At 41.8% G+C, this 16,664-nt stretch overlaps 1 protein-coding gene across 7 annotated transcripts in view; it reads left to right on the top strand.

Moving 5' to 3' along the window:
• Positions 1-16,664, top strand: part of TPK1 (thiamin pyrophosphokinase 1) — a 528,320-nt gene that overhangs the window by 40,954 nt on the left and 470,702 nt on the right. For 5 of the 7 annotated variants that reach the window (XM_056520550.1, XM_056520546.1, XM_056520553.1 and 2 more), the window contains exon 2: positions 5,017-5,078. In XM_056520550.1, coding sequence (XP_056376525.1) covers positions 5,017-5,078 — 62 coding nt within the window. Of the gene's footprint in view, positions 1-4,790; positions 4,891-5,016; positions 5,079-16,664 lie in introns of all 7 variants that reach the window. The other 2 variants (XM_056520551.1, XM_056520547.1) reach the window with 1 other exon arrangement.

Here is a 16,664-nt window from a genome sequence, read left to right as displayed (position 1 = left end):
GAATCTGTTATCAATGTCACCCACACTAAACTGTTGAAACAGGCTGATGCAGGTGACAGATGATAATGATACTTACCTACCCCCAATCCGTGGTCCCATTCAGGAGCATGCTGACATCACTGATACTGCTTCTTCCCTCCGTCCAACTGTAAGCAGGCTTAACCAGCAGGCCTACTGCCCGAATGAGAAGCATATAACAGGCGATTGGGACCACGGATTTGGTGTATGTAAGTATCGTTATCATCTCGGTGCTGTCGTGGAGGATTCGGAGAAACCGGCTGGGTCCACACTACGTTTTGTCCCATACGGGAGCGCATACGGCAGGAGGGAGCTAAAAGCTCGCGCTCCCGTATGTAACTGTATGCGCTCCCGTATGTCATTCATTTCAATGAGCCGACCGGAGTGAAACGTTCGGTCCGGTCGGCTCATTTTTGCGCCGTATGCGCTTTTACAAACGGACCTAAAACCGTGGTCAACCACGGTTTTAGGTCCGGTTGTAAAAGCGCATACGGCGCAAAAATGAGCCGACCGGACCGAACGTTTCACTCCGGTCGGCTCATTGAAATGAATGACATACGGGAGCGCATACGGTTACATACGGGAGCGCGAGCTTTTAGCTCCCTCCTGCCGTATGCGCTCCCGTATGGGACAAAACGTAGTGTGAACCCAGCCTTACTGATGAGACTTATTCTGGTTTTCTCTCCTCAACTTCATATCAGCACCCCAGGAGTAATACCAACTCAGAGATTAGGGATGGACTACTGCCTGCAGAGTGGTCTGAATCTGAAGCCTATAATGTTTAATAAATGTGTTGGGACTAGACCAGGCCGCGGCCCTGCAAATCTGTTCGATAGAAGCTGAGGCTCTCTCTGCCCAGATGGGGACACTGTTCTATTGGAATGAGCTTTTAAACCGATGGGAGAACCAAAGCCCTGACTTCGATAAGTTTCAGATATAGCATTCCTGATCCCTCTGTCGATAGTTGGAAGCTTTCTTCCTCTTATTTCTTTCCTGAACCTGGACAATTTAGACACCAGGAACCGGAAGAAGACACATATTTGAGAACTGCCTATTTTTGGGGTTTTCACAAAAGGAGAGTAGTACAATGTCCGGAGACATATGGAGGAAACTTTTGACATGTCCTCCAGATATTTCAAAAGTTTACATAGCAGCAAGTCTAAAATGTTATCAAAAATGTGCCTAAATGTTCACTAAGCAGCATGGCATACATTGTCTTTGACAGTAGTCCCTGTTTCTGTATTTAGTTTAAGTGGTGCTTAAAGTTAGCGCATTATGGAAATACATACTGAGCTGCAGCAAAGCATACACAATAAGCCCCCTGCTCAGTGAGGAAAAGTGGTGCAGCATCACCGCTTGCCTCCATTTGACTAGAGATTGGGACATTAAGCTTTGTTGCTTACTGTACAGGAGCAGGGATGTTGACCATAGATTTTTTAAATCTACTGGTGCCAGAACGTTAAACAGATTTGTAAATCTATAGAAGAGTTGGAGAGGCTCTTGTCTGACTACCCACCAAATAAACCCGGGCTACCTAATTAGACACCTATACCCAAGGTGTCAGATTGTAGTTTGTCTGTAGAAATATATATATTAGGGCTCAGGGTTTGAGACAACTGGACAGGTAGTGTTTCAAGTAATATTTCAATGTATTGATTATATATAGTGTGACAATAAAATATTAGATAAAATGTAAATAGCAGCAACTGCGTCTCACAGGGCCCTTGTGCAGGCGCAGCACCAACTATTAAGAACTATAGCATATGTATAGTACAGTATATAAAATATATAAATATACTTGTAAAAAATTTGTAAAAAATTGTAAAAATTATAAAATATAGAGACCACCATAAACATATATAGAGAGAGGGATCTGGGTGGGAAAGTCTTAGTCCATCCGCTAAGGTCAATAATCTCCTCTCATAAAAAAGTCCTGCTAATATAGACCGATTCTGGTATTGTGGTAGCCAATGGCAACCATAAGGTTAGTAACCCGTAGCAACCGTTCAGATGAGTCCGGCTATTTCAGCACTTCAACGTTTAAGTAGAAGATCTACTTGCTATTTGTAGACAATATTCAACATGAACAGCTAGTGTGCAGTCACTGTTAATATGCATGCATATTTGTATGATACTTTGTATCTCACTGCTCCCGGACACTGATGCGCTGAACTTCACGGGGATGCTGCGATCTCATCCTGTTGCGCTGTGTAATCCCACAGTGTGTTAGCACTGAGTAGCTCTCTTGGCAAGCGACAGCATCACCGGAGACTCGGCCGTCTCCCACAGTGGTGATGTTGGTAGATGGTGGGTTGCGGGTGGTGTTGTCGCAGCGGTTCTGCGGATGCGCACGTACATGTGCCGGTGGCGTCCTCGTGGCAGCGAGGCGCGGATGTCTCCTTCACTGGGTGTCGGGTGATTGACAGTTTATTATCCGGTATCCGACTGCTATTGAGACCACCAGCATACTTGCCCTGCTTAGTCAATAGCAGTCGGATACCGGATAATAAACTGTCAATTACCCGACATCCGGTGAAGTAGACATCCCCGCCTCGCTGCCACGAGGACGCCACCGGCACATGTACGTGCGCATCCGCAGAACCGCTGCGACAACACCACCCGCAACCCACCATCTACCAACATCACCACTGTGGGAGACGGCCGAGTCTCCGGTGATGCTGTCGCTTGCCAAGAGAGCTACTCAGTGCTAACACACTGTGGGATTACACAGCGCAACAGGATGAGATCGCAGCATCCCCGTGAAGTTCAGCGCATCAGTGTCCGGGAGCGGTGAGATACAAAGTATCATACAAATATGCATGCATATTAACAGTGACTGCACACTAGCTGTTTATGTTGAATATTGTCTACAAATAGCAAGTAGATCTTCTACTTAAACGTTGAAGTACTGAAATAGCCGGACTCCTCTGAACGGTTGCTACGGGTTACTAACCTTATGGTTGCCATTGGTTACCACAATACCAGAATCGGTCTATATTAGCAGGACTTTTTTATGAGAGGAGATTATTGACCTTAGCGGATGGACTAAGACTTTCCCACCCAGATCCCTCTCTCTATATATGTTTATGGTGGTCTCTATATTTTATAATTTTTACAATTTTTTACAAATTTTTTACAAGTATATTTATATATACTGTACTATACATATGCTATAGTTCTTAATAGTTGGTGCTGCGCCTGCACAAGGGCCCTGTGAGACGCAGTTGCTGCTATTTACATTTTATCTAATATTTTATTGTCACACTATATATAATCAATAAATTGAAATATTACTTGAAACACAACCTGTCCAGTTGTCTCAAACCCTGAGCCCTAATATATATATTTCTACAGATTTGTAAATATGTATGTATGTAAAAATCTTAACCCTTCCAGTACAGTATGCTGTATGCTCCACAGGAAGTTCTTTTCTATTTCAATTTCTTATTTGTCTGACCACGGTGCTCTCTGCTGACACATCGGTCAGTCTCAGGAACTGTCAAGAGCAGGATAGGTTTGCTATGGGGATACAGAGGTGACAGAGGTGTCAGCAGAGAGCAGTGTGGTCAGACAGAAAAGACATTGAAAAAGAAAATAACTTCTTGTGGGGCATACAGCAGCTGGTAAGTACTGGAAGGGTTAAGATTTTTAAATTGAAGTTATTTACAAATTTTTTTAACGTTCTGGCACGGGTTGAATAAAAAAATTAAAAAAAAAGTTTTTCACCAGAGTATCCCTTTAAAAAAAATAAATAAATAAATAAATTTCCCCCAAAAAGCAAACTTTTTTGTACCTTTCTAGGAAAAAAATGTGATAATTTCCCTTACTATAGAAAGTTAGTGATTTTCTTAAGATTATCACCTTTCACTTAGATACTTTTTATATGATTTTTTTTTTTAAAGGTAAACTAACAGGGTCACCCATACCCACCTTCTGGTACTGGGTGATAGCGCAGGTGACGCTGCCTGAAAAAGTGTTCATATGTTTTGCCTATGTGACAAAATTTAAGACATGGGATATGCAATTGAGTTTGCTGAGTTTATTAAGTGCGGCTATGCCTACCAGGCAGGTCCAGTGACTTTTTGTGCGCCTGTAGTAAGCAAAAAATAAAAATAAAAAAAATCTCTAAATACCTTGATAAATGTCCTCCAGTATGTTTAATTCAGGTGAAACAGTGGAAGTGTTTTAATCGCAGTAGGCGGCAGTATGATGAAAGACCTTCTAAATTACTGTGTTGCAAAATAATGCATTTGTAAAAAGTCACCAATACGAAAAAATATGAAAAGTTTGGAAATCTCTGGTGTAGAGTATATTGTTTTGTTTTTGTTCTTTTTTTTCCCTCCAAATACTACACGGATTACATTTTGTCACAGAAACAATTGACAAATAAAAGTACAAATAAAATGTATGAATGTGTTGCCTTTTTTGTTAGGGTTAAAATGCAATTTCTCAGTCTAACAGGGCATAAACCAGAAGAGAATGTGCTGTATTTGATTGACATCCTCCACTTTAATCATACAGAAACACCTTGATAATATAATGATATTGAATGGAAAACATAAAAGGTGAAAAATGAAAATGTCCAATTATTTAGATCACTATGAAGTGGGTAATGCACTGTGACATACTGTTGTTATCACTGTATATTTAGTCAGGATGTGTTCTTCTGAAGGTGATGTCAGTTCTCTGTTGGACATTCATTGTCTGGTGGTGAGACCTCATTTACAACTTTAGATAGAACAGATATGTAGCTTCAAATTCTATTTTCACAGGCTCGAGTGTGTGAAAAATAGCAGTGCTAAGCAAACTGAATACCTGGAAGTCACGAAGTCACTGCCGAGTGAAGGTCTACATTGCACAAACCTGCATTTGGTACTACAAATCATCATTTTCTCTCTTCTGCACAGAATTTTCCAGAATCCAATTCTTTTTTTTAATTAAGAAGGTATATTTCTCTCTTGTATAATCACCCTTCCATGCTTATCGTTTATTTTACAGGGGAAACATAAAGCTGGAAATGGAGAAAGAGTTTACCCCTCTGGCTTGTCTTCAGTCATCAGGTAAGTAGTGCAAACATTAATATACATTACATTGATTAACTCTTGATCTGTAGAGCTATTGAACACAGAATTTTAAAGTTTTAGAAACGACATAAAAAAAAAAATAAAAAAAAATATTTATCCATCTGCTTATTCAAAGGGGCACTATGATAGGGGATAAGTTGCCTGATCGCACAGGGTCCCGCCGCTGGGGACCCCCGCCATCTCACACGCAGTACCCCGCTCTCATCAGGCACCGGAGCGAAAATCCGCTCCGCATCTGATGACGGGGCCGGTGATCGTGACGTCAAAGCTCCACCCCCGTGTGACGTCACGCTCTGCCCCTCAATGCAAGTCTAGGGCAGGGGGCGAGACAGCTGTCTCGCCCCCTGCCATAGACTTACACTGAGGGGCAGAGCGTGACGTCACATGGGGTGGAGCCGTGACGTCACGATACTCCGGCCCCGTGATCGGCAGTCATCAAACCTGAAGCGATGTTCGCTCCGGGGCCTGATGAGAGCGGGGTGCTGTTTGCGAGATCGCGGGGGTCCCCAGCGGCGGGACCCCGCGCGATCAGGCAACTTATCCCCTATCCTTTAGATAGGGGATACGTTGTCAGCACGGTAGTACCCCTTTAACCTATGTGTCCATTCTTGCAAATAAAATAAAAAGCTCTTATATATATACCTCCCTGCTTAAATGTATCGCCATGCTCTCCGGCCTCTGAAACTTTGCTTCTTGTAGTAGCGGTGTCCCACCTCAGTCAGTGATAGGCTGAGCGCCACTGTGTGCTATATCAGTTGCAGATGCTCTGATCTGCAATTATGAGAAACTGAGTGTTAGTAGTCGCAGATTCAAACATGTGACATTTATAAGCTTTTTTTCTTTATCAACTTTGAATGCCGCATCTAGAGAGTTAATGCCGGGCATCTGCCTGAACAGCGATGTCCGGCATTGGCCACGGGTGATGGCAGCCAGGACCGTGCGGGTATGATGCGAGCTCAGCTCCTGAGCTTGCTTCATAACCCTCCCGTGCCTCAGCGTTGTTTAGAAACTGCGTTTTGCGGCAAGGGGTTAATGCTGCTTAGTCAATTCCAGAAAATGCACTTAAAAATTATTCTTTATTATAGATTGTCCTGAAGAAACGGTCTTCTACTTCTATCTTCTAAATATATACTGTTTAAACATGTAATTCATCTAGTTACATGAAAGGAAAGTTAATTCAAACAGCCTAATTCTATTTTTTAAAAAGTTTCAAGGTCTCCTACTATAACACTTTCCTTAACAGACTATTTAGATTTATGCCTCTTATTCTTCTTTACATATTGTTTCGACTTCATTACTTTGGGAAAAGTGTTCTTTAGTAACCTCCATCAAGGGAGTTAACAGGACTCTTGGTTTGTTTCCAAAGTCAGTTGTTTCCTCCGAGATGAGTTTTGACTCTCCCAATCCCATGCTACAGATATTACCGTGGCTTAGTCTTAAAAGCAGGTCAAAGTAATTTTACATTCATCACAAAAAGTACAGAATTTGCCAAGCTGGACGGGAAGAGATAGCTAGCTATGTGTGAAAGTCCTCTTTCTTGTAGAAGCACATGCATTAAATATTGATTTCCCAGGTGGTAACTTGCATGATTTGTTCTACTAGAAGCATTTTGCCTTTGGGAAGTTGTCATGCCTACCAAGGCAGGCAATCAAAGACATGACTTTTCGGAAAATCAGCTGTCTTAATTCATGCACAAGAGCCCTTTGTTTTTTAATCTGTTGTGAATAATAGGCATTCCCATGAAACAAATAAAATGAAAAGATGTTCTTAAAATGAAAAGATGTTCTTCAAAACCTTACTTTCTGTTAGGCCAATATACTTTGAAAAACATAAAAAGTTAATTGCTTCCATTTAACAAATAAAACCTAATCCTCCTGAAGTATTCTCATTATTTTCCTACTTTAGAGAAGAAACTATTTTTCTTACAAAAAAAAAAAAAATACTTGACGTACAATAATAATGTAAATTTTTATTGCAAATTATTTTGTTTGAAATAACAATTGGGTATTTTTCCAAGCACAAAGATATAATATGTATGAAATTACAGTAGGATTACAGGTTTATTATCCTTTTGTTAAAGCACTTGTGAAAGAAGCATGAAACCTTATAATTACTGTTGTTGGTTCTAAAAAATTTCACGCTTAAGTCCTTTCAGAGTTAAGATATTAAAAGAAAGTCTCCAAGAAAAGAAAAGCACGTTTATCTGTTTACATACCTTATGGCATTATACATGCAAATTGCTGTTTAACCCCTTGGAGACAGAGGATTTTTCCTTTTTGCACTTTCGTTTTTTCCTCCTTCCCTTTTTAAAAAATCATATCATCAATCATCAGTTTTGCACCTACAAACCCATATTATGGCTTTTTTTTTTGCGCCACCAATTCTTCTTTTTAACTACATCAGTCATTTTACCCAAAAATTTACGGCGAAACGATAAAAAAAAAGTGCGACAAATTTGAAGAAAAAATTGCATTTGGAACTTTTGTGGGGTTTCAGCTTCTATGCAGTGCATTTTTTTTTTGTAAAAATGACACCTCTTTATTCTGTAGGTCCATGTGATTAAAATGATACCCTACTTGTGTAGGTTTTGTTTTGTCTTACTACTGGAAAGAATCATAACTACATGCACAAAAATGAATACGTTTAAAATTGTCCTCTTCTGTCTTCTTCGACCTTTCCCTTGTATAATGGTACTAGACAGGGGTGCCAGTTACATTTCCGATGTAGCCCTTCACAGTAGAGACTTCAAGATCTGCCTCTCTGCTGACGATGTCTTGCTTACCCTCACTAACCCCCTCCCGTCTCTGCCTTCTTTGTATAAACTCTTGCATGCCTATGGTCTTGTCTCTGGCTATAAGGTCAATGGAGGAGATTTATCAAAACCTGTCCAGAGGAAAAGTTGCCCATAGCAACCAATCAGATAGCTTCTTTCATTTTGCAGAGGCCTTGTTTAAAATGAAAGAAGCTATCTAATTGGTTGCTATGGGCAACTGGGCAACTTTTCCTCTGGACAGGTCTTGATAAATCTCCCCCAATATCTCTAAATCTCAAGCCATGCCTCTTAACCTCCTTCCCTCATTAATCTCTCTTTTGCGGGCTAACTACTTCTTTAGATGGTCCTCCTCTGCTATTAAGTATTTGGGTGTGTCGCTTTCCCCAAGCTATTCTTCTTTGTACTCTACTAACTTTCCTCATCTTTTTCGTGAGCTGCGTGCTTTGATGGAAAAATGAAGGTCTCAATATATCTCCTTTTTTGGATGCATTGCTTCGCCTTTTTTTGGATGCTACTGGTGCAGAACCCCTTAGCTGTGTTGTGTTCTTTTCAGTCGGCTATTTTCTGGTTTATTTGGGATGCCAGACTTCGACTCCCTATGTCAGTTATGCCGGCTAGTAAGTCTTTCGGGGGCTGGGTGTTCTGGACTTGGCTAAATATTACTGGGCGGCTCATCTATGCCACCTGGTGGCTTGGTCTATTTACAATGCCTTCAGTAAATGGAAGAAGTTGGAAAAATTGTGGCTGGCCCTTATTCATCCGAACTCCCTCCTGTGGACATTTCCACTCCCTTCACCTGTAAACCCCCTTTTGGGACTGATGTTTTCCCGGTATATCTGGACCTACTGCTCTAAGGGATTTCTTTCCTCTTTCTCTCCTTTGCAATCTTTTCTCTACTACCCTGACTTCTCTCCTGGCTTGTCCTCCTGCATGGTTAGGGAATGGGGCTCTAGAGGTCTTTTTTTGCTGGGCTCGCTCACTCTTATGCTTTGACCAGCTGGTTGCTCATTGGAGTCTCCCTCCCTTTGAGGAAGCCCACTATATACAACTTCGTCATTACTTGTCTTCTAGACAGGGCTCGCTGACTGTCTCTTTACCAACAGGCTTTGAAAGGTTCCTCAGACGAAGGGACTACTCTCTAGTATTTACTCCTTTTTGTTGTCCCCTCCGATGGTCCTCCTCCCTCCCATCGCTATATGAGTCGTTGAGAAGAGCCCCTTAACACTACTATTTCTATCCCTCAATGGCGGATAGTTTGGGAGCGGGCCTCTAAGGCTTCTATCTGCACGGACTACAAAGATATGCAATTTAAGATTCTCATGGGGTGGTGTCGCACACCAGCTCTACTTTACAAGTTGAATCCTGACATCCCTCCCCAATGCTGGCGATGCGGTGTGGGCCTGGGCACTGTTTTCCACATATTTTGGTCCTGTCTATTGATTGGGCTTATTGGACTTAGGTGCAGAAGTTGATCCATACAGTTTTGGGGGTTTTGGTTTCCCTTGACCCTATGGTCTTCCTTTTGCACCTTTCTACTAGGCTTTTATCCAGAAAACAGTTCAGGCGCTTTTTATACATTTTTTTTAATGGTATAAAAAGTGATCAAAAATACGCTATCTTGGACTTTGCCATTGATCGTGCGGTTTAACCCCTTAAGGACCAAGCCCATTTTAACCTTAAGGACCAGGCAAATTTTATTTTTGTGTTTTGGATCTGCTCGGGGGAGAGGGGAATTACACAAGCTGTGTATCTGTGTACAGAAAGAGGTGCAATCCCCAGCAGACTGAAGGAGAAATCATACTCTTGGCATTGATGTCTGTCTGCACATGGGAAAATAGATCCATCGTGAGCTGTAGATTTGTGATGTGTGGCCAACAAATAATGTAAGCAAGGGTCACTAGTAACAATCCAGCAATTGTTGGTGCAGCCCTCCCCGCACAATGGTCGAGCCTTTTAATAGGTTCTCTTAATAGGTGCTTTGAGATCAGTGCTCATTTACAGTCCATGTTGGGTCATGTGACACGGTCTGACTCCTTAGTGCGACTTTTTAATCCAAGGTAATCATTTAACATACAGTATATATACTTTTTTATGTGAGTTGCATTCACAAGCAATGAGGGAGTACAGGATCGTATTGCGGGTAACATGTTAATACGTAGTCCAGTAGACACAATTTTTTTCTGAATGTAGCTCTCTAGGGAGCAGAGACCTCCACTGGTCTGGAGAACAAGTGAGGATAAGTGCTCGGGAGTGTGCTTTACTCTTTGGCTCTCAGCGATGTTTGTCTCTCTGCTCTATGAGCCAGCGAGACAAAGATTACGGAGTGCCGGGAAGTAAAACATACTACTTGTGCCACAGTGACATGTAAAAGTTTTTTTTTTTTTCCTTTTTAAATACGACAGGGATGGGTACCGTACATTCTTATTGTATAATCATCAGACTTTGAATGTTAATTTTTTTTTTTTTTTTTTTTTACTTTTGGGATAATGTTTTGCTGTATAATTTTGACATGTGCTGGCATGTAATATCCTGATTCAACTCTCATCACCAAGATTGAAGGGAAGGCATCTAACATTTACATGACCCACTTGTGAAAGCCAAAGCTAAAAACTTTACTGTATGACCCAGTCTATGAGGTCAAATGGACATCAAATAGATAATAATAATAAAGATTAATAGTCAATGAAAGTCTGAATAATGAGGAACCCTACCAGCCCATCTACTAGTGAAGTGATATCGCTGTGATGAGCTTTTCTAATAATAGCATATTGATGTAGTTGCATGGCAGTTTGGACCAAATTTCCACTAAATGGAAGCCCTGACCATTCATGATAGAAGCTTCCCTATACAGTATAAGAATTAGACATGTGACACCGGACCTCAGCACTAAGTCAAGTGAGCAGCTTTTCTGTGGATCAGTTTTAGTGTGAATTTACGTTAGAATTATAAAACTAAGTGATCTCAATAACTTCAAATGAGACTTTTGAAGTTTTTATTTTTTTCTCAAACAAGCATTGTCTGTGTACTAAGAACATTCTCATCAAGAAAAAACAGTAATTAAAAAGGGGTACATGTGAATTTAAGAAACTCTTTATTGCAAGGGGTTGCTAAAGGGGTTATCCAGTGAAACTGTTTTTCTACTAAGGCTGCTTTCACTCTATAAAATTCATCCATTTTAAAGATCCGTTTGATGTTCCGTTATGAAAACCCTGAAAATCGGCCGTTAAAAAATCCCATATGCCATTGTAAAAATCCCATAGACTATAATAGGATTTTCTATTATCCGTTTTAACCCGTTATAGCCAGTTATTAATAACGGACGTTATTTTGTGACGGAAGATAGCAACTGGAGAAATAGTGCATGCACTATTTCTTCTGTTCATTCTCCCATCACAAAATAACGTCCATTATTAATAATGGTCTATAATGGATTAAAACGGATAATGTAAAAATCCCATAGACTATAATGGGTTTTCATAATGAAACATCAAACGGATCTTTAAAACTGATGAATTTTATAGTGTGAAAGCAGCCTAATACCTGCCTAAAAAGACAACAAACTTTTAGTAACCTTCCTCCCTCTCTGTCTCCTAGCCTCTGGTCTCAGGAAGCCCCATCTGCAGCTGTGGACACTGCTTTTCCCAGAACTGCAGATCGTAGCATGTGCAGCAAGGGGAACTGACTGTGCCTTCCAGCCAATCACTGACTTAGGTGGGACACCGCTGCAGCCAGTGATTGGCTTAGAGGCACTGTGACAAGCCATCTGAAGCTGCGAGACGCAGACTGTTAGTGGAGACCATCAGGAGATCGGGTGTCCTGATACTGGAGCCTACAAGGGAGCAGAGAAAGATGAGTTAAGGGTTTTATTATTTTACTAGGCAGGCTGGGCATATAATATATATATATTTTTTTTACCTGATAACCCTTTTTAATATTGTTGCATTTGTCTTCTTTGTAATTTTTTTTCTTGAATTTCATGCATGCCTTTAACCCCTTAAAGATGCTGCTTGTTTTTACGTTAAAGGGGGTGTGGCCTGATGTAACGAGGGGGGCGTGGTCGACCCCCACAGCGTGCGAACACAGCTTTCAGAACTATATGTTTTGAATGATGGTCAGTGGAGTACCCCTGTAATGGCCAAGCCCAATTTTTCAAATCTGGCATGTCTCTCTTTAAGGCTAGGTTCAGACTACGGAATTTCCGACAGAAATTCAGTCGTAAAATTTCCGTCAGAAATTCCGCTTGCTAAAATGTCTAGTGTAGTTAATGGTTTTCCGTTCATAAATTCACACTTCGGAATTTGTGAAGCGGAAAATCCGCTAAGTAAATCCGCTTAGAAATTTCCACCTGAAGAAAGGCGGTGCTCTTTCTTCAGGCGGAATTCCTCGCGGAACACATTGCAGTCTATTGGAGACTGCAGTGTCCGCGCGGTCCTAGCGCCGACCTATTCAGTTGGCGCAGGCAGAACTCAGAATCTCCGGGTGGAAATTTTCTGCCCGGAGATTCCGTAGTCTGAACCTAGCCTAAGTGGTAATAACTTTGACATGCTTTTACTTAGCGACGTGATTCTGAGATTGTTTGTTTTTTTCATGACATATTGTACTTTATATTAGTGGTAAATCTTTGTTGATACTTGCAGCATGTTTTGTGAAAAACTTCAAAATATTGTGAAAAATCTGAAAACTTCTTGCTTTTTTTATGACATTAACAGTATGGTAAAAATGCTATTTTTGTTCTGTGAGTCGGTATGATCATGGTGATACCCAATTAATATAGCTTTTTTGTGTTATTTTTCCTTTTCTCAACAAAATCCTTTTTTTTGTGTGTTGTCATGTTCTGACAGCAATTACTTTTTTATTTCCCGTCCAACGCCATTGTGTGAGGGCTTATTTTTTGCGGGATAAGCGGTGCTTTTTATGGCTACCATTTTTGTGATTCATGCTACCTTTTGATATGTTTTATTCCATGCTTTGGACCAAAAGTTCATTGTGCGGGTCATTATTGTACAAGTCATTACAGACAATACCTATTTGGAGCGGGGGGGGGGGGGGGTGTTTGTTAATACAGGATTTTATTGGGAAAGGACCATTTATTTATTTATATTTACACTTAATTAATTTATTTAAAAAAAACACTTTTTATAGATTATACTATGCTGCAGTACATCTGTACTGCAGCACAGTATAACTGTCAGTATACACCTCAGTATGGACCTCACAGATTGCCGTACTAGGCAGTCAGGTGGCCATCAGCTTGCCTCCTGCTGCCATGGCAACAAACGGGATCCCATGTTTGCCGTTGGTGAACAGGGTGAGCTCCCTCCACCTGTCAACCTCATAGATTCCGTGATCAGGACTGATCATGGCATCTATGGGGTAAAGCTGCCGAAAATGGTGTAATCCCGGTGGGACCTCGGCTGTGATGGACAGCCGGAGCCTGCCGGCGATCTCCTGCAGTTCATCGTGCTGAGCAGGATATCGCCAGGACATATGCATGTGTCCAGTTGCTCTAACAGGTTAGCAACTAGGACGTATTCATACGTCCTAGGGCATATACATTTATAATGTAATTTTATGTTTAAAGATTTTTAATAAATAATTGTGCAAGGAATAAAGAAATAATCATTCAGATGAACAAGTGGAGATAACCAGTTTGAGTGCCATAACAGCATTAACCCCTTAAGGACCAATACAAATAAACCTGTACGCCCCTGAAAGACCAGGCCTGTTTTTTCAAATCGGGGATGTCTGTCTTTATTAGAGAATAACTCTGGTAATGTTTTGCCAATCACGATAATTCTGGCGTTGTTTTTTTGTCACAAGTTGTCCTTCATGTACATAGTAAAAGTAAGCCGATATAATTTGTAGTTTTTTTTTATAATGCAAAAAATCATGATATTTTTACAAAAAATTACGGTTTTTGCTATTTTAACACTAATAGGGTGCATATATTTATACAAACTGACCAAATAGTTTATGAAACTTATACTTTCAGATGTCTACTTTATTTTGACGTCATTTTTTTTGTTTTTAATTAACATTTTAAATTAGTTAGAAGCCTAACAATTTAACTTGAAATTTTGAAAATTTTGAAAATTTGAAAAGTACATCTTTTTTTGTGTGCTATGCAAGGTTTGCAGAAATTAAAAGGTAGTAGAACATAGGAACACCCCCCCAAATGACCCCATTTTAAAAACTAGACCCCTTAAGGTATTCGCTAGGGGGTACAGTGAGTATTTTAACACCATAGTTTTTTGGCAGGAATTATTACAAAGTCAGTGTTAAAAATTCGAAATTTGCAATTTTTCACAAATGCATCATTTGGGGGGCATATTTTTTGTACATCACTTCTGATATTGAAAGAAATGCACCCTATATTTTATTTAGCTGCTTGTCCCATGTTCGGAAATACCCCAGCTTTGGCCATATATGGTTCCTTGGCCGCGTGGTAGGACTCAGAAGGAGAGGAGCGCCATTTGGCTTTCAGGGCAGAACAGTATCCCCACCCCCACAAGTGACCCCATTTATATACCGCACTCCTACAAGTTATTGGCTGCACCAGGGACCACTCTGATTAGTCCTTGGTCGGCTGGGGGTATAACGCGTCTGTCTGTGACAGTTAAGGCTCCTGATGGATATATCCGCCATGTTATGGGAATAAGCACCCGCTCATGGCGAATATATCCATCACTGCTGCGGCTTGGTAGCTCAGTGTGTCCGCTCATGACTGCTGGCGGGAAATCCGCCGCTATGAGTCGACACACAAAGCTACCCAGCCGCAGCAGGGAGCTCATTACCGTGACTGCTGCATAATGTGTAGGATCACATGGTGGACATCCGCAGCATATTACATTTTTTTTAAATTAGATTCATTTAATAAATGTATTTTTAATATATATATATATATATATATATATATATATATATATATATATAAAAATTTTTATAATTTTTTTATTTTATTTAATTATTTATTTATTTATTTTTACACTTTTTAATGCTTTGGAATACTTAGTATTCCAAAGCATTGCAGTTATATGCTGCCTGCCAGTTTTCACTAGCAGGCAGCATATCAGGACGTCCTTTCAGGCAATACCCAGGGCAGACCTGGGGGTCTTTGTAGGACCCCCGGCTGCCCAGGTATGCAGCAGCACCCCGCGATCGCGCTGCGGGGTGCTGCAGAGGAGACAGAGGGAGCCCCCTCCCTCTGTCAGAACTCCTTACAGCGCGCGGTCACTTCTGACCGCGGCTGTAAGGGTTAAACTGCCGGGAGTGAAGTGAACTTCACTCCCGGCAGTGCGGCAGGTCCCGGCCAGCCGCGGCCACACACAGCACCCCGCGATCGCGATGCGGGGTGCTGCAGGAGTGACAGAGGGAGCTCCCTCCCTCTGTCATAACACTTACAGCCCGCGGTCACTTCCGACCGTGGCTGTAATGGTTAAAACTGCCGGGACCGAAGTTTACTTCGGTCCTGGCAGTGCAGCAGGGTCCCGGCTGTGTGATACAGCCGAGTCCCTGCCGCGATCTCGTGGGTGCACTGGGCAGCACCCACGAGAATAATGGACGAGTATAGACGTCCAGGTGCGGGAACGGCCGCCAACCTGGACATCTATACTCGTCCGTGGTCGTTATCGGGTTAAATGGGCACTGTCAGATACAAAAACTTTTTATACAGTATGTTGTACATCTTGGCAATAACATGAACCTTTCTAATATACTTAATAAGAAAATGTTATTTCCTTTTTATAGAAATCATTGCTTATAAAATCATGGCTTTGTCCAAGTTGAAGCACAGACATGGACAAAGCCCAGTAAGTGAGGGTGGGCTAGCACTCCTCTGTACTCTGTCTGATGGGACAGGAGAGAGCACAGTGGAGTATTATCAGAATGGAGAGAACACAGAGGAGTGGTAGCCCACTCTCATTACTGGACTTCATCCATGCCTTTGCTTTGGCTTGGACAAAGCCATGATTTCATAAGCCAAGATTTCTATAAAAAGAAAAGAAAATTTGTATATTAGAAAAGTTAATGTTTTGCCAAGATGTACAACATATCAAAAATGTTTTGTATTTGATCATGCCTATTTAAAGGAGAACTTTGGCAATACTAAATGTATCCCTTATCCACAGGATAGGGGATAAGTAGCTTATTGCTGGGGGGGAAGAGGGGAGCATGTGTTGGGGGTAGGGGGGTGTTTGATGTCCCAGCACTCGGATCCCCTGTGGATAGGGGATACGTTTATTTTTACCGGATATCTCCATTTAACCATTTAGGGACCCAGGGTGTACAGGTATGCCCTGGTACTTATGGACCAGGGCGTACGCCCATGGGAATTCTGGTCCCTGCTGCTCGCTGGGCGGGGACCGGACTGGGATGTCTGCTGAAATCATTCAGCAGGCATCCCGTGCAAACCCCTTGGGGGGGTCCTAAGACCCCCCCATGTCGGTGATTCCAAATCAATCAGGTCTCTGCTGACCCAGAAAAAAAGGATGATAGGATGATCCGAGACGCCACCTATCACCCTTTACCAGCAGGAGTGAAATGGCACGGGTGTCACCTCTTGATCGCATGATTGATCAGTCCGTATGACCGATCAATCACCGAGCCTGCTGGAAGGTGATCAGGCAGCGATCGGGCAACTCTGGGGTCCCTTACCTGTCCATCGGGGCAGGTGGGGGTCCCTGGCATTGATGTGGAGGGTCCCTGAGTCAGTGGCATTGACGGAGATCTCCAGGGGGCAGTAGCATCTTCAGTGGCGGCGACACAGAATTTAATAAGGGGTGCAGTGAGCA

Source organism: Hyla sarda, chromosome 5, assembly GCF_029499605.1.
Source record: "Hyla sarda isolate aHylSar1 chromosome 5, aHylSar1.hap1, whole genome shotgun sequence".
Classification (NCBI taxonomy): domain Eukaryota; kingdom Metazoa; phylum Chordata; class Amphibia; order Anura; family Hylidae; genus Hyla; species Hyla sarda.
The sequence above is the reverse complement of the archived record's forward strand: the minus strand, read 5'-3'. Positions and strand labels throughout refer to the sequence as shown.